Source organism: Pelophylax lessonae, assembly GCF_965119305.1.
Source record: "Pelophylax lessonae genome assembly, chromosome: 3".
Classification (NCBI taxonomy): Eukaryota; Metazoa; Chordata; class Amphibia; order Anura; family Ranidae; genus Pelophylax; species Pelophylax lessonae.
In genome coordinates, this window is record NC_138770.1 from 455,519,881 (window position 1) to 455,545,839 (window position 25,959).

Sequence of the window (25,959 nt, forward strand, 5' to 3'; positions counted from 1 at the left end):
CAGAGCAAGTCAGATGGATAGAGCGGTCTGTGCATGTGGTGGTCTTGGTGTGCAATCTCCTTTAAATTTAACAATAAATCTTTAGTAGGAGGATTAACCAAACAAGCTTATGAAAATAATTTCTTGGAGATTATACCTGCAAAGTATAGAAATATTTGAATGAAAAAAAGTGTAACTTAACCCGTATTTAATGCTTACTCAACCCGTGCAATTAGTTTGAATTTGGGGGGGGGGGGGGGGGAGTAAAAAATTAACAAGTATTAATAAAATGTCAGATTGTTTATACAGCTGGTCATTATTACCATGGCAATGTTTTTTTTTTTTTACAAACTCAGTTGCTGTTTTTGCAAGTACAGTTGTGCTCAAAGGTTTGCATAGCCTGGCAGAAATTGAGAAATGTTCACATTGATATTGAAAATATGACTGATCATGCCAAAAAGCTTCTTTTATTTAAAAAGGATAGTGATCATATAAAGCCATTATCACATAGTTGTTTGGCTCCTTTTAAAAATAGAACAGAAATCACCCAAATGGCTCTGATCAAAAGTTTACATATGCTTGAGTTGCCAAAAAGTAGTATTATATACTTTTCCATCTTTATAAAGTTTCATTGTTACGCAGGTCTTTTGACAGTTCTTTTCTGCTAGCCTCGGCTCAGTATCTAGCCTGCTCAATGCATCTAGATGAGAGCTAACAAACTCATGGACTATTTATACACAGAAATGAATTGCAATTAAAAAAGCACAAGACTTCCTCTGTAACTGTAAGCTGGTAATCAACCTGTAAAAAATTTTAAAGTGTTCCTTTGGCTGGAAGTGGTTAAATAAAAGCCATTTTTTTTCCCATGATCAGTTATAATTTGTTTAAATATCAATGCCAAAATTTTAAGATTTCTGCTATGGTGTGCAAACTTTTGAGCACAACTATATAAAACTAATATTAATACGCTACTGTGGAGCGGACCATAAAGGCTGGGTTTCACACTTGTGTGATGTCAGACATTGCACGTGATTTGCACGGCACTGCTGTGCAGGTCACATGTGATATCTGCACGAAGCAAATCCAGCCATACAAATTGAATGGCTGAAAATCGCATCGTTAACACACCAAATTGGTTCAGGACCCTTTTTTTTTTGGTCTGCACTGGAATCGGATCGCATTGGGTGTTCACACCTGTGTGCCAATTCCTGCACCATTTGACAGTTCACACTGTGATTTGCAAACCGATTTGGGGGTGTCAGTAACTTTACATTGACACCCCCAGCGGTTCACAGATCTTAGCGTGAACCAGTGTGCGATTCAGGTACCGGCACTGAATCGCAGAGTTTTCCACATCGCACCAGTGTGAACTGGGACTGAAAAGCCAAAATGTCCTATCACACAGATGAAGTTGTGCAATATCCTGACACTACATAAACTAGCAAGCTTGAAATACTAACCTGTAGCATGCACCGTGAAACAACTACTTCAGGCACCTCTGGGAATTTCTGTCGCAGGTCATTTAAAACCTGAAAGTCAACTTGCGAGCTTCCTTGGGCCATTCGTATAGGTCCTGTGTAGAACTGTTCTTAATTGGACAGTTCTAGGTTGAGCCCAACCTCATCTCATTGTTGAAAGCATGCTCTGCTGAAAAGAAGGCAAAACTGTAAATTAAGCAGAAAAGATAAATTCAACATTTTGGCATTAAGCTGTTAAAATGCACTGAAAATATAATGCAAGCCATAGGCCCCTTCGTTGTGAAAACTGGTCCCATTTTGTATAATGTAACTCAGTCCGTTTGAGCAACAATTCTAGTAAAATTAACCACTTTACCTCTGGAAGATTTACCCCCCTTCATGACCAGGCCACTTTTTGCGATATGGTACTGCGTTATTTTAACTGACAATTACATGGTCATGCAATGCTGGACCCAAATCAAAGTTATTTTTTTCCCACAAATAGAGCTCTCTTTCTTTTGGTGGTATTTGATCACCACTGCAGTTTTTATTTTGTGCGCTATAAACAAAAAAATGTGCTATAAAACAATATTTAACCACTTCAGCCCCGCCCACTGTACATTTACTGCGGCACTCAACCGCTGCTGGGAAAAGCAACGTAGCACTACGTCGCTCGCTCCCGCTGATGATCTGATTGGGTTCAGAACCGATCAGTCATCAGGTCCAGGCCAATGATTTTTGGCCTGAACCTGTTGATCGGTCCTGCCCAATCAGAAAATCCTTTTTGAATGCATCGAGAGGAGAGAGACCAAACACACACACACACACACACACACACACACACACACACACACGTAGATAGGCACATTTATCCCTCGATCAGCCCCCCACAGTTAACCCCTACACCCCCTGTCACATAGCACACTGTATACAGTATATAGCTGTTTCCTATATTTCTGTATTAGTGTGAGTTGACTTTTAGGCTTAGGATACTTTAAACCCCCCCCATAAAGATTTAACCCCCTGATCCCCCCCCCCGTCACATTGCACACTATATACAGGTAATAACGGAATTTTTGTAAAATCTTACCTATAAAATTCCTTTCTCTGAGTCCTCCGACAGTCGCCGCCTCTTCATAATCGTCACTATGGGGTTATTGACCTTTGCTCCGTAGGAGTAGCTAGGCAACAGAATATGTTAATATCAAAGCTTTTAGCATACCCCACCCCTAGGGGGTGGTCCCCTCAGTCAATACCCTCCTGCTTCCTGCATTCCTACCTCAGTTTCAGTAGCACAGTAGTAGAGTACATAAACAAAATCCCAAAAGAGGGGCGGGGGCGGCGACTGTCGGAGGACTCAGAGAAAGGAATTATACAGGTAAGATTTTACAAAAATTCAGTTTTCTCTTACGTCCTCCGACAGTCGCCGCCTCTTCATATTCGTTACTATGGGGACGTCCCAAAGCAGTGTAGACATGAGGGGTGGGAGAAAAATTGCAGCCGCGCCCAAGGCAACGCAGTACCCACATCAGAAAAAAAAGGAACCTTACCAAAGGAAGGAAACCAACTGGGCAACATAAAAAAAAACTGTAAAATAGTATAGATAGCTACCAGGTAATTGGTTACCATAATCCCGTCATAAATTGAAAGAGAAACCCCCTTAGGTTTGTGGGACTTTAAGGGTAACAGTAAAGGCTCTCATAGGAGAAGTTTTAACGTGAAATAATTATAAAATTTTTTATTTTGTAAGGTTGTGGTTGTAACAGACAATCATCATAAACTGTACATGTTTAAGTCATAGACTCGAAAAAAAGCATGAATGATACAATACAGTTGTAGGTACATAGCAGAGTCCAACGCGTTTCAAAATGTTTGTTTTAGTACATAAATCTTCCTCAGGGAGTCTGCATATGTTCCTGAAATACATGGTTAAGTGTAAGTTCCAAGAAACAGAATATATATAAACATTTTACAATGAAAAGTTATTTATACATGAAAAAAGTATTATTAGCATCTGCGACCACATGTTGCCCTAAAGAGGTCCTGGAAAGCCTCTTGCTAGTCCAGGATACTCCTAGAGAGGAAACCTACTCCCAGAGATTGAAAGGGAAAAAGGAGAGAGGGGGAAAGGGAAGAAGAGGAAAGGAGAGGGGAAAGGAATAAAGGGAGGGAAAGGGGGGGAAAAAGAAAAAGAAAAGAAAGGGGGAAGGATGAAAAGACCCCTTGTGTTAAAAAGACATACCTGCAAAACAGTAGAGCCCAAAAGAAGGTTCCCCTTCGGGGGGGTAAAACTCCCATGCGTTGAGAGCTAGAGTCAGGTATAAAGATTTATTCTGTATCTGAAACAGTGAGTATGTTTACAACTGTCAGAGATCCAGGGTTAATGTAAGTATGTATATAAACATTGTTACAGAAAATATTCATGTAAATTTACCTGTTATGATGATTTTCATGTAGACATATAAAGAGGGGAAAAAGAAAAACGAAACCAGGAAAAATAGGGAAAAAAGAGAAAAAAGCAGATTTTTCCCAAGGAAATATTATCTTCCGATGTATATATCTCTCAGATTTATTAGAGTGGGATCCTATCAGGGGAAAAGAAAATGTATCTTTTCAGCTTTGGTAGATCAAGATAATGTATATATTATATTAAGTAATGTGATTGTAATAGCTCTTACCTCACTAATTTATTGGAGGGTGTGGGGTATCCCATCAGTTTCCAAGGGTTTTGGGGAAACCTATATCTTCCCAATGGGAATATAAATCCTTGCCTGAAAGGTATAGGACAGGGATAATATGCCTATATAGGTATACATTTTGCATATCTTATTATTACTTAAAAATATGTATTCCACCTGAGAAGATCATACCGTTCTGATTGAAGCCTGTCGTCACCGTATCCAATGAGGACAGCGGCATATCATCCTATGAAGTATAGGATGTGATCTAAGGTTACTCGTCCTATGGATCCTGATAGTCACATAAGGAGAAAAATAAGATAAAACCCTCTTTTAATAAGTTGCCATCGTAGTTAGGAAAAAGGTTTTTAGTTATATAGGTCTCCTCCAGAGTACTCACTGTTATGTATGGATATCGGAGCGATAGGCGTTCTGTGTTGCATCGGAGAGATAGCTCTCCGTTCTGGCTCTCGGCGTCCCCTTAAGTACCCAAATGTCCAGAGTCTCGTGGTGATTCCCGCGGGAACTTTGTAAATAGTTACGTCATATCCATCTTTTGCCACCGGAAGTCCCTCGGACTAGCGGTGACATCACATCCGCCCAAATCAAAGGCTCCGACGTGTGTCATTTCCGCCTGAAGTGCCCGGAGATTATTCCGCTGGACTGGCGGTGACGTAATATCCGCCCTTTTCTCTAATAGACTCCGCTAATATGTCCGCCTAAGTTGTAGCGGTATAGTCATGCGGTGGATACATAGAGGGGGGATAATTTTAATTAAATTTAATTTTTAATCGAAAGTGAAATAAACTTGTGAATGGGATAAATAATACCTATCTATATTATATATAGAGACTGTTAGTGGACACTTGTTTTAAAAAAGGGGAAATCTGTAAAAGATAACGCCCCAGGCACGGGTGATGCGTATATCCCCTGGAAAAAATTGACCAGGGGTTTCAGGATGAGACATATGGAGCATTGCAACCAAATGTTAACATCCCGGAAACGCTCGTTTCTCCAGATGTTTGAGGGGCCTATTGGTGGTCCCCATAGGAGATGTCTCACCCGTGCCGGGCTCTCATTTGCAGGGGAGCCCCCCGAGGGGAAAGAGAAAAAGGATGATATAAAAGCCATGTTGGTGTCAATTACATGGACAGGGATACAAGTTGGCTGGTAGGCCTACACAATGGGAAGAAAAAGAGCAGAATCTAGAAAGGGGGGGTTTTTTCAAAAGGAGGGAAAGGAAAAACCCCTGATGCACAGGAGAAGAGGGGCAGGAGGGGCAAGAATTCCCCAATAGGGGGATCTTTGCACAGAAAAGACCCAAAACCGGTCTGTAGTTGTAAATCCACCCACCCACAGTTAACCTGTGACAAAAGGGAAAAATGTTAATCGCAGAATGCATCACATGTTTAATTTGGACAATTTAAATGTATATCCAATTTAGGATATATTAGTATATTATAATGTTAATGATTTTGTGACCCACTCAGAGATATGATATCTCATAAAATTTGGTATCTTAGTACTATCACATAATCACGATGGGGGGAGGGGGGAAGAGGGGGAGGGTTTGCAATGTAGTGATGGTCCTAGTTTGAATAAGGAGAAGGTATTTGAGATATAAGTGAGAAATTTACCCACATTTATATAAAGTGTGGAGTATATTTCCCAAAGGAAGGGGGACATAGAGAGTGGGGACCCTCAGTCTGTTTTCCCCGAGGAAAATCCCTCTAGAAAAGGCCTATAACTTTCCGCCTCATTTAGGCCAGGGGGGGTGGTTGCCGCAAGCCTAGCAATCCAGCGCATTTCCCGCTGGAGTAGCTGTTTGTTCCAATCACCCCCCCTGGCCGGTATATGTACCCTTTCAAGGGCATAAAAGGTTACCTTGGGGGTCCTGTATTTGTGTGTAATTGCCATATGCCTACCGAGTGGTAGATAGAGGTCTCCAATATTGAGACTCTGCATATGCTTATTGATGCGTTTTCCTAGTTCTTGCTTGGTCTTCCCGACATAGAAGGCCTTACATTCGCAGCGCATCAAATACACGACCCCCTTAGTTTTACAATTTACAAAATGTTTGGGTTGAAAAATTTCACCATTGGGCAGTGTGGTTGTTTTGCATCTGACTATCACTTTGCATTGATCACATCTACCACAGGGGAATGTGCCTTTTTGTTGACATGGGTCCTCTCTATTAGGGCCTTTATACTCACTTTGTACTAAAGTATCTTTTATAGAGGTAGCTCTTCTGTATGTGATAGCTGGGGCTGGTGTCACTATATGTTGGAGGATAGGATCCTCCCTGAGTATAGCCCAGTGTTTTTTTAGAATTCCATAAATATTCTCATGTTCAGTTGAGTAATTTAAAATTATTCTTGGTGGATTCCTAGAGGGTGCTTCTTCCTGTTTCTGAGGTTTGAACAGTAAGTCCTGTCTTTTTAGGATTTGTACTTTGTTGTAATTTTTCCTGAGACATGATCTGGAATATCCCCTTTCTAAGAGTCTCTGTGTCAATTTATTTGCCTTTTCTTTGAAGTCTTTCTCAGAAGAACAATTTCTTTTAATTCTTAAATATTGTGAGTATGGAATAGATCTCTTAAGGGGTTGGGGATGAAAACTTTCTGCATGAAGCAGTGTATTGCCAGCTGTGGCTTTTCTGAATAAAGTGGTTGATAGCTGACCATCATCCTCTTTGATGATGGTAATATCAAGGAAGTCCACAGATTTAAAGTCATATTTCATAGTGAAAAATAAGTTCATATTATTCTCATTCAGTTTAGTAAGGCACTCTTTAAGTAAATCCACCGGGCCATCCCATACCATGAAGATGTCGTCGATGTATCTCTGCCACAAAAGAAAGTGGCAAGAGTACATCGACAAGTCTTCATTGGTAATAATTTTGTGCTCCCACTCCCCCAGGTACAGGTTCGCGTAGGATGGGGCACAGCAAGTCCCCATTGCTACTCCCTGTACCTGGAGGTAGTGGGAGCCTTTTTCTCTTTCCCCTCGGGGGGCTCCCCTGCAAATGAGAGCCCGGCACGGGTGAGACATCTCCTATGGGGACCACCAATAGGCCCCTCAAACATCTGGAGAAACGAGCGTTTCCGGGATGTTAACATTTGGTTGCAATGCTCCATATGTCTCATCCTGAAACCCCTGGTCAATTTTTTCCAGGGGATATACGCATCACCCGTGCCTGGGGCGTTATCTTTTACAGATTTCCCCTTTTTTAAAACAAGTGTCCACTAACAGTCTCTATATATAATATAGATAGGTATTATTTATCCCATTCACAAGTTTATTTCACTTTCGATTAAAAATTAAATTTAATTAAAATTATCCCCCCTCTATGTATCCACCGCATGACTATACCGCTACAACTTAGGCGGACATATTAGCGGAGTCTATTAGAGAAAAGGGCGGATATTACGTCACCGCCAGTCCAGCGGAATAATCTCCGGGCACTTCAGGCGGAAATGACACACGTCGGAGCCTTTGATTTGGGCGGATGTGATGTCACCGCTAGTCCGAGGAACTTCCGGTGGCAAAAGACGGATATGACGTAACTATTTACAAAGTTCCCGCGGGAATCACCACGAGACTCTGGACATTTGGGTACTTAAGGGGACGCCGAGAGCCAGAACGGAGAGCTATCTCTCCGATGCAACACAGAACGCCTATCGCTCCGATATCCATACATAACAGTGAGTACTCTGGAGGAGACCTATATAACTAAAAACTTTTTTCCTAACTACGATGGCAACTTATTAAAAGAGGGTTTTATCTTATTTTTCTCCTTATGTGACTATCAGGATCCATAGGACGAGTAACCTTAGATCACATCCTATACTTCATAGGATGATATGCCGCTGTCCTCATTGGATACGGTGACGACAGGCTTCAATCAGAACGGTATGATCTTCTCAGGTGGAATACATATTTTTAAGTAATAATAAGATATGCAAAATGTATACCTATATAGGCATATTATCCCTGTCCTATACCTTTCAGGCAAGGATTTATATTCCCATTGGGAAGATATAGGTTTCCCCAAAACCCTTGGAAACTGATGGGATACCCCACACCCTCCAATAAATTAGTGAGGTAAGAGCTATTACAATCACATTACTTAATATAATATATACATTATCTTGATCTACCAAAGCTGAAAAGATACATTTTCTTTTCCCCTGATAGGATCCCACTCTAATAAATCTGAGAGATATATACATCGGAAGATAATATTTCCTTGGGAAAAATCTGCTTTTTTCTCTTTTTTCCCTATTTTTCCTGGTTTCGTTTTTCTTTTTCCCCTCTTTATATGTCTACATGAAAATCATCATAACAGGTGAATTTACATGAATATTTTCTGTAACAATGTTTATATACATACTTACATTAACCCTGGATCTCTGACAGTTGTAAACATACTCACTGTTTCAGATACAGAATAAATCTTTATACCTGACTCTAGCTCTCAACGCATGGGAGTTTTACCCCCCCGAAGGGGAACCTTCTTTTGGGCTCTACTGTTTTGCAGGTATGTCTTTTTAACACAAGGGGTCTTTTCATCCTTCCCCCTTTCTTTTCTTTTTCTTTTTCCCCCCCTTTCCCTCCCTTTCTTCCTTTCCCCTCTCCTTTCCTCTTCTTCCCTTTCCCCCTCTCTCCTTTTTCCCTTTCAATCTCTGGGAGTAGGTTTCCTCTCTAGGAGTATCCTGGACTAGCAAGAGGCTTTCCAGGACCTCTTTAGGGCAACATGTGGTCGCAGATGCTAATAATACTTTTTTCATGTATAAATAACTTTTCATTGTAAAATGTTTATATATATTCTGTTTCTTGGAACTTACACTTAACCATGTATTTCAGGAACATATGCAGACTCCCTGAGGAAGATTTATGTACTAAAACAAACATTTTGAAACGCGTTGGACTCTGCTATGTACCTACAACTGTATTGTATCATTCATGCTTTTTTTCGAGTCTATGACTTAAACATGTACAGTTTATGATGATTGTCTGTTACAACCACAACCTTACAAAATAAAAAATTTTATAATTATTTCACGTTAAAACTTCTCTTATGAGAGCCTTTACTGTTACCCTTAAAGTCCCACAAACCTAAGGGGGTTTCTCTTTCAACATAAAAAAACTTGCTCAACGGGAGCAACAACCCAGGAAAACAAATAACCTAGGGATAAAAACATCCCAACAGCCAAGGGTCCAAAAGAAAAAACAAGGAACCCTAAGGCACTGCCGCACTAAGAACCTTGTGGCCAAAGGAAGCATCCGCCGATGCCTGAACATCCACTTTGTAGAATTTTGAGAAGGTGTGAACGGACGACCAAGTCGCCGCCTTACACACCTGGGCCACAGAAGCCCGATGATGACAGGCCCAAGACGTACTCAGAGATCTGGTAGAGTGCGCCTTCACAGGCATGGGGAGAACTTTTCCCTTCAAAGCATAGGCCTGTTCAATGACCTGTCTGATCCATTTGGCGATGGTAGAAGCCGACGCCGCCATGCCCTTCCGAGGCCCCTCTGGAAGGACAAATAGAGAATCCGTCTTGCGAAAGGATTCAGTCGATGACAGGTAAACCCTGATTGCCCGAACAACATCCAAGGAATGCAAAGCCACCTCCTTTGGATGTTTAGGCTTTGCGCAAAGCGAAGGCAAGACAATGTCCTCATTGAGGTGAAATTCCGAAATCCTTTTCGGAAGGAAGGACGGGTTAGGTCGCAAGACCACCTTATCCAAGTGAACCACCAAATACGGAGATCTGCAGGACAAAGCTGCCAGCTCCGACACTCTGCGAGCCGAAGTGATCGCCACCAAAAAGGCGACCTTCTTTGACAACATAGACAACGAGATCTCCCTAATCTTTTCAAAGGGAGCATGTTGCAACCTGGACAGAACAAGATTCAAGTCCCATGGAGGTAAAGGCTCCCTCCTAGGAGGGACCAGATGCCGCACCCCTTGAACAAAAGTGCTAACCAAAGAATTAGACGCCACAGGGCGTTGAAAGAGAACGGCCAGCGCAGAAATCTGACCCTTAATCGTGGCCAACGCCAAACGCTGGTCCACGCCCGTTTGAAGGAAAGCCAACACCCTTGATACAGAGTATGAGCGAGGGGAATACCCCCTGGACTCACACCAAGCAAAATAGGCCTTCCAAGTACGGTAGTAAACCTTCCCCGAAGAGGACTTTCTAGCCTTGATCAAAGTGTGAATGACCTCAGGGGAGAGACCCCTATCCTTCAGGATCTTGGTTTCAACAGCCAGGCCGTCAAAGCCAGCAACTGTAAAGCAGGATGGAATATCGGCCCTTGAGACAGGAGATCTTCTCAAAGAGGCAGACGCCACGGAGCGTTGACCGCCAGATTCACGAGATCTGCGTACCAAGACCGGCGAGGCCAGTCTGGCGCCACCAGAATCACCGTGTGCGGCTCCGAGACCAACCTGCGAAGGAACCTGGAAAGTTGCTGAATCGGTGGAAAGGCATACATCAGACGATACTGATGCCAGGGAGCCACTAACGCGTCAGATGCGTCCGCCCGAGGATCGCGCATCCTTGCCACGAACCTCACCACCTTGTTGTTTAGACGAGACGCAAACAGGTCCACATCTGGTGAGCCCCACTTCGCGCACAACATCTGGAAGACATCCGGGTGAAGGGACCATTCCCCCTGGTCCAGGGCCTGGCGACTCAGATAATCCGCCTGCCAGTTCTCCACCCCCGGAATGTGAACCACCGTTATCGCCGGGACGTGCGTCTCGGCCCAAGACAGAATGTCGGCTACTTCCCGAGCCGCTCGGGCACTCCTGGTGCCCCCTTGGTGGTTGATGTAGGCCACCGCTGTGGCATTGTCCGTCTGCACCCGAACCGGACTGCCCTGCAGCCTGTCCGACCAACGCCGAAGGCAGAGATTTATCGCTCGCAATTCCAGAATGTTGATCGGAAGGGAGGATTCCTCCTCCGACCAAGTACCCTGGGCGGACAGAACGCCCAGAACACCACCCCAGCCCGACAGGCTGGCATCCGTGGTGATCACCGTCCACTAGAAAGGGCGAAAGGACTTGCCCCCCGACACCGCCGGGGACTGGAGCCACCACAGAAGGTCCCTTCTGGTGTGATGGCTCAATGAAATCTGGAGATCCATAGATTGCGGTCGCCCGTCCCACCTGGTCAGAATCTCCCTTTGGAGACCCCGCGTGTGAAACTGGGCGAAGGGAATCGCCTCGAAAGCCGAGACCATCAATCCCAGACACCTCATGCACGTCCGGAGGGACGAGCACTGAACGTCCCTGAGGGACCTGACTTCTTCCTGAAGCTTCCTGAGCTGGTCTTCCGGCAGGAATACCTGCGCCTGAACAGAGTCCAGGATCATTCCCAGGTAAGGAAGACGAACCGACGGACACAGCGTCGATTTTGGAAAATTTATCGTCCAAACTCCTGTAGAGTCTGTATCGTGACGGATAGGTCGTTCACCAGACCCTGACTGGTCGCAGACCGAACCAGAATGTCGTCCAGATACCCCAGGACCGAGATGCCCTGGGCTCTCAAAGCCAAAACCGGCGCAAGCACCTTGGTGAAAACCCGCGGAGACGAAGCGAGACCAAAGGGTAACGCCACGAATTGATAGTGATCCTCCGCAATGGCGAATCGAAGGAATCTCTGGTGACCCTCGAAAATGGGGATGTGAAGATACGCGTCCTTCAGATCGATGGACGCCATGAATTCCCCCGGAACCAGGGCAGTCACCACTGATCGCAGGGATTCCATGCGGAACTTGCGAAACCGCACAAAGCGGTTCAGAGCTTTCAAGTCCAGAATCGGACGTACCTTGCCCTCCTTTCTGGGCACAGTGAACAGATTGGAATAGAACCCACGAAATCTGTCCCGATGAGGCACCGGAACCACCACTCCCTGAGCCCGCAGGTCCCGCACTGCCAGGTGCAGATCCCGCAAGCGATCCGGAGACAGCTGAAGATTTGAGGGAAAAAATCTGCTCGCCGGCCGAGATAGAAACTCGATCTTGTATCCAGATCGAACGATTTCCTGAACCCACCTGTCCCGAATGCGGGCCAGCCAGGGTTGAAGAAAACCGAGCAAACGTCCCCCCACCCCAGAACTGGGTGAGGGCGCCCCTTCAGGCCGCATTGTTATGGGCAGCGGACCCGGACTGGCTGGACTTCTGCTTACCTGTCCACGGCTTTTTCTGGGAGCCTTGGCCCTTGAAGGGCTTGCCCTTATAGTGCGACCGAAAGGCACGAAAGGACCCCTGAGGGGGTCTAAACGAGGTATTCTTCTTACCGCGAACAAACTTAGTCTTGTGAGTCTGGGGCAAGAGAGTGCTCTTACCCCCCAGAAATACCCTTTATCAGAGTATCCAAAGATTCGCCAAAAAGGCGAGAGCCCGCGTAGGGCAAATTAGCTAAAGTTTTGCGAGAAGATTGGTCAACAGACCAACATTTCAGCCATATCAGGCGACGGTTCAACACCGCCACACTTTGGAGACGCGCAGCCAAAGGGACCATATCTAAGTCCGCATCACACAAATACATGACACCCTGATGAATCTGATCCACCATAGCCAATGTTGACGGCGGGGCAGAGTCAGCCACCAGGATGCGCCTGAGCACCTGCGTCCAATCTGCAATAGCCTGGGCTGCCATAATGGAAGCAAAAATCGGCTTCAGCATAGAGCCCGCAACCGTATAAGAGTGACGGGCCAGAGACTCCAACCTCCTGTCCGTAGGGTCCCGGAAAGCCGGGGTATCCTCAGCAGGAATCGCAGTGGATTTATTCAAAATCGCCACCGCGTGATCCACCTGAGGCGGCACACACCAACGCTCATCAGTGGTGGGAGTAAAAGGATAACGCAGCTTAAACCTACTCGGCACAGCAAAAGACTTCTTCAAATTGCGCCATTGTTCATCAACAGCGCGCTGAAATTCCGTAGAGCAAGGAAAAACCTGCGACGTTTTGCGCTTTCTTTGCGTCCCGTAAGAGGACATCAAAACAGGAGGACATGGTTCATCCTCCAAATGCAGTGTTTGCTTGATAGAAGCAACCAACTCATCCATGAGTGCAAGCTCTTCAGACGAGCCAGGGGGAGAAACATCAACCCCTTCCACCTCAGCCTCCCCTTCAGACCCCGCAAGGTCTAGAGATGAGCGAGACCCTGAGAAGGGCACTCCAGCCATAGCATCCCCATCCCCCTCTGAATCAGAGGAAATTGACACTCTGGGCCTTTTTGTGGATCGATCAGCCACCAGCATCTGCACCTGAGCAGCTAAGTTAGCCACAATAGTAGCCAGATCAGCCCCCTCGGGGGAAGCAGCAGCCCCTTGGCCCCCTACCAAGGTGAGGGGAAACTTGCTTTCCTGAGAATCCATGCAAGAAAAAAAGGAGTACTGCCCCTTTAAGATCGCGGCGAGCGTAGCCCACTGCACTCACTGAATACACTGACCCCCACAGGGATAGGAATACTAGGCAAGGAATACAGGAATAAGGAAAGGTAAAACCTGGAGAGATCACACAGGCTGCTGCACCGATCGCTGTCCCAGAGGAAAAGGAAGTGATGCAAGACTGACCGCCCCTATGAAGCCTATGGAAGGCTACACAAACATGGCCGCTGGCTGAGGCTCCATAGGCAGATACAGAACAGCGCTGACATGAGGCCTGAGCAATCGCCGCCAAAAAACGCCGCTCTTTCCACACAGGACCGGCCACCATAGCTCGTTTGTAAAAAAATGGCGGACCGCAGCAGCGGACGCCGCACAGTATGCCCAAAAATGTTGCACAAGCATGTCACATACAGCATGTCTCACAGAAAACTCAGCCTGTTACACAGAGCAGAGCAGGAGAGCCCCCCCCTCTTCAGCCCACAGAAAGGCAGCTAGTACTGACAGGGAGCTCAACGTTTTTACACAGACATGCAGGGTTCCACAGTCCCAGACTGACACCCAAAACAGACAGGTCCCCACACAGAATACACTTACCATCCGGATGGCGTGGGGAGCCCGCACAAGCGATCAAACCGCTGCACTAAGGACAGGGAGAGTCGCAGCCAGGACGCAGTGGAACTGCGGTGCGAAACCGCAAATGGCGTCCGGTGAGGTAGCCACCTCACCGCAGCATCCCTGCAGCGAACAGGGATGGGTCGTTCATATATGCCAGGGAAACCTGAGCTGAACGCTCGATGGCAGGCTGGGAAGCCACTGGCCCTGAACCCCGGATAACCAGGGAGGCCAGCCCGAGACCCAGCTCCGCACGATCATCTTCATCAGAAGAAACTAAACTAGTGCTGAAAAATAACAGCTAAATAAAGGAGAAAACACTTGAAATAAAATCAAAGAGAGAGAATAGAGGCTGAGACTGAAATCCCAGCACAGGATAAGCCTGCTAACTCCTGAGCTAGACAATTGAAACTGAGGTAGGAATGCAGGAAGCAGGAGGGTATTGACTGAGGGGACCACCCCCTAGGGGTGGGGTATGCTAAAAGCTTTGATATTAACATATTCTGTTGCCTAGCTACTCCTACGGAGCAAAGGTCAATAACCCCATAGTGACGAATATGAAGAGGCGGCGACTGTCGGAGGACGTAAGAGAAATAGTGGTTTTCTGTATTTCTGTGATAGTGCAACTTCAGTTAGCGCTAGCGAGTTTGTTTCTGTCCCAAGTAGGTTTAGGGTCCCCCACCCCCAATAAACATTTAACCCCCTGATCACCCCCAGTTAACCCCTACACCCCCTGTCACATTGCACACTATAGACAGTCTATAGCATTTGCCTATATTTCTGCATTAGTGTGACTTGGTTTAGCGCTTGTGACCGTTCCTTTTAGGCTTAGGATACCCGCCACCCCCCCCCCAATAATGATTTAACCCCCTGATCACCCCCAGTTAACCCCTTCATTGCCCTGTCACAGTGTCAGTTTTATAGTGTACAGTTTTTTTTCTGATCCCTATTACTAGTGTCACAGGGGACATTAAGTTAGCGTTAGCGTCAGTTTAGGACAGCGCAGATCCCCCGTGCATAGTTAGAAATATTAGTTAACCCCTTGATTATCACATCCACACACATACACCTTCATTACTAGTATAGTGTTTGAACAGATCAATATCTGATTAGAACTATGCTAGCGTCCCCATAGTTTAGTGTTCCCAAAACGTGGCGTTAGCACAATCAGCACTGATTCCTGCGCCAGCACCTGCGTTTAGCCCCTCTGCCCAGCCCACCCCACCCCACCCAGGCAAGTGCAGTAATCAATTCCAAAAAACACAAAACTGCTGTGTTAGCAGAGTCAGGCCTGATCCCTGCTAGCACTAGCAGTTTTTTTTGGTAGCGGTTGAAATAGTCCTTGACAACCAGGTGCTTTTTTACCTGTGAGTCACACTAGTGTACCAATAAATTTAGTTGCTAAAATGACCAAACAGAGGTACACTAGTGAAGAGGCCTACAGTATAATGACCATGTCGGATGAGAGCGATGGGGAAGACTCACTGGCAGAATCAGGGTCAGTATACGAACCTGAAGGGAGCAGTGGCTCCCTGACAGATAGCTCAGACGACGGATGGGTCCCTGTTAGGAGTAGGCATACCCGACCCCATTCTGGAGTTGCTGCTGACGTGCAGGAATTGCAGGGTGCTCGTATGGAGCAGAGTGTCGGTACTAGTGCCGCTCAACCTTCTGGTGAACTGGCAAGCACCAGCGGCCTAGTACACCCAGAACCTAGAACAACCAGCACTGCAGTATCACTTGGTGACGTGGCGAGTCCCATAAGTGCAGTTCCAGCTGGTGTGGTGGCTAACACAAGTAGTGGCCTGCAGCCACCGCAAATTGGAAGACAGGCCCGTAGAGCCCATAGTGCCCTCCCTGATGTGCTGGCATATCCTAATTGGCAGCCCACTGATACTACAGCACCCGTACTTCCCCCATTCACTTCCCAACCTGGAATCCACGTGGAAACCGCCAATTTTACTCCCCTGAATTTTTTTGAGCGGTTTTTCACAGGAAAACGGAATTTTTGTAAAATCTTACCTGTAAAATTCCTTTCTCTGAGTCCTCCGACAGTCGCCGCCTCTTCATATTCGTCACAATGGGTATTAGACTTTGCTCCGTAGGAGTAGCTAGGCAACAGAATATGTCAATATTAAAGCTTTTAACATATCCCACCCCCAGGGGGTGGTCCCCTCAGTCTATACCCTCCTGCTTCCTGTTCCATACCTCAGTTTCAGTAGAATAGCAGTAGAGTACATACACAAACCCCAAAAGAGGGGCGGGGGCGGCGACTGTCGGAGGACTCAGAGAAAGGAATTTTACAGGTAAGATTTTACATAAATTCCGTTTTCTCTTACGTCCGACAGTCGCCGCCTCTTCATATTCGTCACAATGGGGACGTCCCAAAGCAGTGCAAGCATGAGGGGTGGGAAACGCAGCCGCGCCTAAGGCAACGCCGTCTCCACATCAGAGAAAGTAACCTTACCAAAGGAAGGAAACCTGCCGGGCAGCATGAAAAAAAACGTGCTCAACAGGAGCAACAACACAGGAAGAACAAATAACCTAGGGATAAAAACATCCCAAAACAGCCAAGGGCCCAAAACAAGGGACCTTAAGGTACTGCCGCACTAAGAACCTTGCAGGCCAAAGGAAGCATCTGCCGATGCCTGAACATCCACTTTGTAGAACTTTGAGAAGGTGTGAACGGACGACCAAGTCGCCGCCTTACACACCTGGGCCACAGAAGCCCGATGATGACAGGCCCAAGACGTACTCAGAGATCTAGTAGAGTGCGCCTTCACAGGCATAGGAGGAACCTTCCCCTTCAAAGCATATGCCTGCTCAATGGTCTGTCTGATCCATTTGGCGATGGTAGAAGCCGACGCCGCCATGCCCTTCTGAGGTCCCTCAGGAAGGACAAAGAGAATCCGTCTTGCGGAAGGATTTTGTCGAATTCAGGTAAACCCTGATCGCCCTAACAACATCCAAGGAATGTAAGGCCACCTCCTTCGGATGCTTAGGCTCCGCGCAAAGCGAAGGCAAGACAATGTCCTCATTGAGATGAAAATCCGAAATCCTTTTCGGAAGAAAAGAAGGATTAGGTCGCAAGACCACTTTATCCAAGTGAAGTACCAGATACGGAGACCTGCACGACAAAGCTGCCAGCTCCGAAACTCTGCGAGCCGAAGTGATCGCCACCAAAAAGGCGACCTTTTTGGACAACAGAGGTAACGAGATCTCCCTGATCTTTTCAAAGGGAGCATGTTGCAACACGGACAGAACAAGGTTCAAGTCCCATGGAGGCAAAGGCTCCCTCCGAGGAGGGACCAGGTGTCGCACCCCTTGAACAAAGGTGCTAACCAGAGAATTAGACGCCACAGGGCGCTGAAAAAGAACGGCCAAAGCGGAAATCTGACCCTTAATCGTGGCCAATGCCAAACGCTGGTCCACGCCCGTTTGAAGGAAAGCCAACACTCTCGAAACCGAATATGAGCGAGGGGAATACCCCCTGGACTCACACCAGGCAAAATAGGCCTTCCAAGTATGGTAGTATATTTTCCCCGAAGAGGTCTTCCTAGCATTGATCAAAGTATGAATGACCTCCGGAGAGAGACCCCTATCCATCAGGACCTCGGTCTCAACAGCCAGGCCGTCAAAGCCAGCGACTGTAAAGCAGGATGGAATATCGGCCCTTGAGACAGAAGATCTTCCCGAAGAGGCAGACGCCATGGAGCGTCGACCGCCAGATTCACGAGGTCTGCGTACCAAGACCGGCGAGGCCAGTCTGGCGCCACCAGAAGCACCGTTTTCGGTTCCGAGGACAACCTGCGAAGGAACCGGGACAGCAACTGAATTGGTGGGAATGCATACATCAGCCGATACTGATGCCACTGAGCCACTAACGCGTCGGACGCGTCTGCCCGAGGATCGCGCGTCCTCGCCACGAACCTTCCCACCTTGTTGTTCAGACGAGACGCTAACAGGTCCACATCCGGAAGACCCCACTTCGCGCACAACATCTGGAAGACCTCCGGGTGGAGCGACCATTCCCCCTGGTCCAGTCTGGCGGCTCAGATAATCCGCCTGCCAGTTCTCCACCCCCGGAATGTGAACTGCCGTTATCGCCGGGACGTGCGTCTCGGCCCAAGACAGAATGTCGGCTACTTCCCGAGCTGCTCGGGCACTCCTGTTGCCCCCCTGGTGGTTGATGTAGGCCACCGCTGTGGCATTGTCCGTCTGAACCCGAACCGGACAGCCCTGCAGCTTGTCCGTCCAACATTGAAGGCAAAGATTTATCGACCGCAATTCCAGAACGTTGATCGGAAGGGAGGATTCCTCCTCCGACCAAGTACCCTGGGCGGACAGAACGCCCAGAACACCACCCCAGCCCGACAGGCTGGCATCCGTGGTGATCACCGTCCACGAAAACGGACGAAAAGACTTGCCCCCTCGACACCGCCGGGGACTGCAGCCACCATAGAAGATTCCTTCTCGTGCGAAGACAACGAGATCTGAAGATCCAGAGATTGTGGTCGCCCGTCCCACCTGGACAGGATCTCCGCCAGGAGATCCCTCGTGTGAAACTGGGCGAAGGGAATCGCCTCGAAAGCCGAGACCATCAAACCCAAACACCTCATGCCCGTCCGGAGGGATGAGCACGGAACGTCCCGAAGGGACCTGACTTCGTCCTGAAGCGTTTTGAGCTGGTCTTCCGGCTGGAAGACTTTTGCCTGAACCGAATCCAGAATCATACCCAGATAGGGAAGACGAACCGACGGGCACAGCGTCGATTTTGGGAAGTTTATCGTCCAACCAAACTCCTGCAGAGTTTGCACCGTGATGGACAGGTCCTTCACCAGACCCTGACTGGTCGCAGACCGAACCAGAATGTCGTCCAGATACCCCAGGATCGAGATACCCTGGGCTCTCAAAGCCAGAACCGGTGCAAGCACCTTGGTGAAAACCCGCGGAGCCGAAGCGAGACCGAAGGGCAACGCCACAAATTGATAGTGATCCTCCGCAATGGCGAATCGAAGATACCTTTGGTGACCCTCGAAAATGGGGATGTGTAGGTACGCATCCTTCAAGTCGATGGAGGCCATGAATTCTCCCGGAACTAGAGCAGCCACCACCGAGCGCAGGGATTCCATGCGGAACTTGCGAACCCGCACAAATTGGTTCAGAGCTTTCAAGTCCAGAATTGGACGTACCTTGCCCTCCTTACTGGGCACAGTGAACAGATTTGAATAAAACCCCCGAAATCTGTCCGATGAGGCACCGGAACCACCACTCCCTGAGCCCGCAGGTCCTGCACCGCCAAATGCAGATCCCGCAAAAGCTCCGGAGACAGTTGAAGGTTTGAGGGAAAAAACCTGTTCGCCGGCCGAGAGAGGAACTCGATCTTGTACCCAGACCGAACGATCTCCTGAACCCACCGGTCCCGAACGCGGGCCAGCCAGGGTTGAAGAAAACCGAGCAAACGTCCCCCCACCCCAGAACTGGGTGAGGGCGTCCCTTCAGGCCGCATTGTTGTGGGCAGCGGATCCGGACTGGCCAGACTTCTGCTTACCTGCCCACAGTTTCTTTTGGGAACCTTGACCCTTGAAGGGTTTGCCCTTATAGTGCGACCGAAAGGACCCCTGAGGGGGCCTAAATGAAGCATGCTTCTTACTTTGAGCGCCCTTAGCCTTGTGAGATTGGAGCAAGAGCGTGTTCTTACCCCCAGAAATCCCCTTAATCAGCGTATCCAGTGAGTTGCCAAAAAGGCGAGATCCCGAATAGGGCAAATTAGCCAAGGTCTTGCGAGACGATTGGTCCACAGACCAACATTTTAGCCAAATCAAACGGCGGGTCAACACCGCCACGCTGTGCACACGTGCAGCCAAAGAAATAACATCCAATTCCGCATCACACAAATACATGACACCCTGATGGATCTGATCCACCATAGCCAACGTCGTCGGCGGGGCAGAGTCAGCCACCAGGACGCGCCTGAGTACTTGCGTCCAATCCGCAACAGCCTGAGCCGCCATAAGGGAGGCAAAAATAGCCTTTAGCATGGAACCGGTAACCGAGTAAGTAGGACGGGCGAGAGACTCCAGTCTCCTGTCCGTAGCGTCCTGGAACACCGGAGTATCCTCTGCCGGAATCGCAGTGGATTTATTCAAAACCGCCACCGCGTGATCCACCGGAGGTGGCACACACCAGCGTTCATCAGTGGCGGGCGTGAAGGGATAACGCAGCTTGAACCTACTTGGCACAGCAAAAGGCTTTTTAAAGGTTGCGCCATTGTTCACTAACAGCGCGCTGAAAATCCTCAGTGCAAGGAAAAACCTGTGATGTTTTGCGCCTCCGCTGTGTCCCATAAGAAGCCAGAACGGCAGGTGGACATGGTTCATCCTGTAAATATGCAGCGTTTGTTTGATAGAAGCAACCAATTCATCCATGATTGCAAGCTCTTCAGACGAGCCAGGGGTAGAATCATCAACCCCCTCAACCTCTGCATCCCCCTCCGACCCTGCAAAGTCCAGGGACGAACGGGACCCCGATAAGGGGACCCCGGCCATAGCAGCCCCATCACCTTCGCCCTCTGAATCAGAGGAGATTGAAACTCTGGGCCTTTTAGTGTATTGAGCAGCCACAAGCATCTGCACCTGAGCAGCCAGGTTAGCCACAACTGTGGCCAAATCGCCCCCCTCAGGGGAAACAGCAGCAGCCCCTTGTCCACCCAGTAAGGTGGGAGGAAATTTGCTTTCCTGAGAATCCATGCCCCCAGAAGTGTGCAGGAGAAAAAAAGGGTAACTGCCCCTTTAAAAACGCGGCTAGCGCAGCCCACCGCACACACACACCAGCACAATGCGACCCCCACAGGGAAAACTACAAACTCAGGCAAGGAACACAGGACTAAGGAGGATAAAAACCTGGAGAGAACACTGCTGCTGCTGTATCGATCGGTGTGCCCAGGGAAAAGGAAGTGATGCAATAGAAGCTGCTCCTATAAAGCCTATGGGAGGCTACAAAAAAATGGCCGCCGGGGGAGGAGGTACATGCAGTGCTACATGAGGCCGGAGCAATCGCCGCCAAAATGGCGGCGCTTGGCGCCAAAAACGCCGCTCCCAGCTACAGAAGAAGCCCTCATATGCCTGTACAAAAACATTAAAATGGCGGACCGCAGTAGCGGCCGCCGCATGTTGCACTAAACATGATCCACAGCATGTCCTACAACATATAGCATGTCACACCGAGAGATCACACAGTTATGCACACAGAACAGTGTATCACAGCCCCCCTTCTTGCAGCCCACAGCAGCATCCAGACAGGGAGTCCCATAGTGTGCACAGACATGCAGGATTACACAGTCCCAGACTGACACCCACTAAACAGACAGGTCCCCACACAGAGTACACTTACCTTCTGAGTGGCGTGGGGAACCCGCACAAGCGATCAAGCCACTGCACATGTGACAGGGAGAGTCGCAGTCAGGACGCAGGAGGACTGCGGTGCGAAACCGCATGGCGTCCAGTGAGGTAGCCACCTCACCATAGCATCCCTGCAGCGAACAGGGATGAGTCGTTCACATGTGCCAGGAAAAGTACCTGACTGAACGCTCGATGGCAGGCTGGGAAGCCACTGGCCCACAACCTGCGACCAGGGGGGCCAGCCCGAGACCCAGCCCGCATGATCCTCTTCATCAGAAGAACTAACTAATGCTGACAAAAGTAACAGCTAAGTAAAGAAAGAGAAAAAAACTCAAATAAAATCAAAAAGAAGATAAAGGCTGAGACAAAATGCCCCAGCACAGAAACAGCCAGCTAACTCCTGAAAGCTAGACATTGAAACTGAGGTATGGAACAGAAAGCAGGAGGGTATAGACTGAGGGGACCACTCCCTGGGGGTGGGATATTAAAAGCTTTAATACTGACATATTCTGTTGCCTAGCTACTCCTACGGAGCAAAGTCTAATACCCATTGTGACGAATATGAAGAGGCGGCGACTGTCGGAGGACGTAAGAGAAAGATCTTTTCAGATCTATTGTGGACCAAAGCAATTTATATGCTGGTCAATTCATCGCCACCAACCCAAATTCGCCCCTTGCCAGACCATTCCGCTGGAAACCTATAATGGTTTCAGAGTTTAAAACCTTTCTGGGCCTTTCATTCAACATGGGCATAACCAAAAAAAGAGTGAGTTGCGGTTATATTGGTCCACTAACCCAATTCACCATATGTTTGTGTTCTCTGTTTCCATGTCCAGGGCGAGATACGAGCAAATTCTGCGGCTTATGCACTTCAACGACAAATCTGTTATCCTCGGGGAGACCCTGAATATGACCAGCTCCACAAAATTCAGCCCCTCGTAAACCACTTCAATCAGGGGTTTGCAACCTTGTTTACCCCCAACAAGTTGTCTGTGTTGATGAGTCCCTGATTAAGTTTACTGGCCGCCTTGCTATGAAGCAGTATCTCCCCAGCAAGCGTGCCAGATACGGGGTCAAGCTGTATAACCTGTGTGACAGGGCCACAGGCTATACAGTTTGTTTCCGGGTTTACGAGGGAAAAGATAGCACTGTGGAGCCCCCCAATTGCCCAGACTACATAGGGAGCAGTGGCAAGATAGTTTGGGACTGGATTTCACCCTTATTCGGAAAGGGGTACCATTTGTACGTGAACAATTTTTATACAAGCGTGCCACTTTTTAGTCACTTGCTTGAATTACAAATTGGCGCATGTGGCACCATGCGACCTAATCGCCGGGGATTCCCCCAATGGCTTGAAAATTCTCGTCTTAGTCGGGGGGAGGGTTGGGGGTGGAGAGAGCCGGCTTGAAAACTGACAAATTGCTTGCAGTGAAGTGGATGTATACACGGAATGTTTTTCCGCTATAGATAGAACTATGTGATCCATCCCTGTCAGCTCAGCGGGACTGTGTGTGAATGAGAAGTGACCCGACACCGGGCGGGGGGAGCGGCCGCTAATAGCTGTAACTATGTGAGCTTCACTTCACTGTCAGGCATGTATCTCCGCTGACAGTGAAGTGAAGCTCACATAGTTATAGTTATTAGCGGCCGCTCCCCCCGCCCGGTGTCAGGTCACTTCTCATTCACACACAGTCCCGCTGAGCTTGACAGGGATGGATCACAGTTGTATCTATAGCGGCCGCTCACCCCGCCCTCCCGCCCGGTATGTCACTTCATTCAACACAGATCGTAGTAGTGACATCACCGGGAGGCGGGCCGCCGGCCAGAGGCGGGACTTTTGAATGAAGGACACCCGAGGAGGGACGCTGAGGAGGGGGGGGGGGGGGGAGCTGAGGCAGCTTACCAATGATATTAGTATTATGCAGCATGAGGGGTTAATGTATTGTCACTGCTGGTCACTCATCTATTAGTGACTGACCAGTGGCAATTAACCCCTTTGTGCTGCATTAGTGCAACCAGTATCAGTGTTAACACTGGTTGCACTGATACTGGTTGCACTAATGCAGCACAAAGGGGATAATTAACTGCCACTGGTCGGTCACTAATGCATCAGTGACCAGCAGTGACAATACATTAACCCCCTCATGCTGCATAATACAAATACCATTGGTAATTAAATTAACCTCTTGCCAACCCATCACAGTACATATAACTGTGACAGGGTGGCAGCAACAGGTGTACGTCGCTACCTGTTTTTGGTGTATGCCCCTGTTCTATTTTACATTTTTTTGGGGGAAAAAGTCATTTTCGGTTTTCGGCCAAGGGCATCCTGCATTTTCGGCCCAAAATTTTCATTTCGGTGCATCCCTACCAAACACACACCCAAAGAAGATGTCATGTCTGTAGCAGGTGCGGATTTAGGTGTGACACCCGCTATTATTGTCCCTTCTGTCCTGACCAACCTGGTCTCTGCATCAGGAACGCTACCACACACTAGTGGAGTATTAGCGTAGGGTACAGCACGACACAGTTTAGGGCACACTAACACAGGGTCTTGAAAGATGTTCGATGGCTATCAATATTTTGAGAGACCCTAATCTGGTATGTTGCAGTTGAGAAAAAAAAAAAAATTACAAAAAAAAAAAATTACAAAGAACATTACAAAAAAAATATAAAATAAAAAAGCCAAAAATATTTGTTGTTGGGAGTTATTTTTCTGTTCTTACTCTGCTCTTCAACTTCTGCTCTTCCTACTGTACTTTATGGTTTTTCATTCTATTATTAACCAGTTTGCCTTGCAGGTACACTCATCAGCTGCCACACTGATTTTATATATTCTGACACAAACCGTGTTTGCGCTCAGCATTTGTGAAAATCTCTGATGGCAGCGCTGTAGGAGGCGATTTCACCACCGCAGTTAAAAAAAACATTAGGTGTACATGGAATTTTGTCATGTATACCCATCATTACAAAGTGGGTTTGGAATTTTGGGCGGCTAATGGTGGGTATACTACACAATTTTCTTGCGAAGATTTCTGTTAGGTTCTCTTTTTTTCGTTCAGCCCACAGGCTGCATGAAAAAAAAAAAACCTACACTATTTGCCAAACAAGGACGAGCAACGTACTGGTACGTTGCTGGACTTTAAATGGTTATACCAGGATGATGCCTGCAGATTTAGGCATCATCTTGGTATCGTTTTTTACAGCAAGCGGTCGGCTTACATGTAAAAGCAATCCTAGCGGATGATTGGCCGCTAGACTGCTTTTACAAGCAGTGGGAGGGGACAGGAGTGTGCAATTTTTAAAGCATGTCACGTTTGGTATCTATGTAATCGGCAAGCTTGAATTTCAAGTGGTTAGAAGAGTGGGTGATGTGTGGCTAAGATTGAGCATAAAATGCCAGGACAGTTGAAACACCCCCAAATTACCCCTTTGTGGAAAGTAGACACCCAAAGCTATTTGCTGAGAGGCATATTGAGTCCATGGAGTATTTTATATTTTGCCCTAAGTTACGGGAAGGTGACAATTTTATTTTTATTTATTTTTACCCAAAGTTGTCACTAAATGATATATTGCTCACGCATGCCATGGGTATACATTCTGCTGCTTCTCCTGAGTACAGGGATACCCCCATGTGTGAGACTTTTTGGCAGTCTAGCTGCGTACAGGACCCCGAAAACCAATCACCGCCTTCAGGCTTTCTAAGGGCGTAAATTGTTGATTTCACTCCTCAGTACCGATCACAGTTTTGAAGGCCATGAAATGCCAAGATAGCACAACCCCCCCCCCCCCCAAATGACTACTTTTCGAAAAGTAGACACCCCAGGGTATTTGATAAGATGCATGGTGAGTATTTTGCAGCTTTCATTTATTTTGGAAAATGAAGAAAAAAAAAAAAGGAAAATGCATTTCTTTTCCTCTCTTTTCAATTTCCAAAACTTTGTGACAAGTGAGATCTGCAAAACACTCAACATGCCTCTCTGCAAATAGCTTAGGGGGTCTACTTTCCGAAAAGGGGTCATTTGGGGGGGAGGTGTTTGTGCTGTCTTTGCATTTCATGGCCTCCGAAACTGTGATAGGTAGTAAGGAGTGAAACCAACAATTTATGCCCTTGGGAAGCCTGAAGACGGTGATTGGTTTTCGGGGTCCTATACACAGCTGGACTGCCAAGAAGTCTCACACATAGGGTATCCCCATACTCAGGAGAAGCAGAAGAATGTATTTTGGGGTGTCATTTCACGTATACCCATGTCATGTGTGAGAAATTTATCTTTTAGTGACAACTATGTGTTAAAAAAACAAATTTAATTTTCCCAAAACTTGTGGCAAAATATAAAATATTCCATGGACTCACTATGCCTCTCAGAAAACAGCTTGGGGTGTCTACTTTCCAAAATGGGGTCATTTGGAAGGGGGGGGGGGGG

At 47.5% G+C, this 25,959-nt stretch overlaps 1 protein-coding gene across 2 annotated transcripts in view; it reads right to left on the reverse strand.

The window, feature by feature from the left end:
* Positions 1-25,959, reverse strand: part of TAB2 (TGF-beta activated kinase 1 (MAP3K7) binding protein 2) — a 176,596-nt gene that overhangs the window by 59,582 nt on the left and 91,055 nt on the right. Inside the window, exon 3 of one of the 2 annotated variants that reach the window (XM_082249805.1) lies at positions 1,440-1,623. In XM_082249805.1, coding sequence (XP_082105931.1) covers positions 1,440-1,541 — 102 coding nt within the window. In that variant the 5' untranslated portion in view covers positions 1,542-1,623. Of the gene's footprint in view, positions 1-1,439; positions 1,627-25,959 lie in introns of both variants that reach the window. The other variant, XM_082249804.1, reaches the window with a different exon arrangement.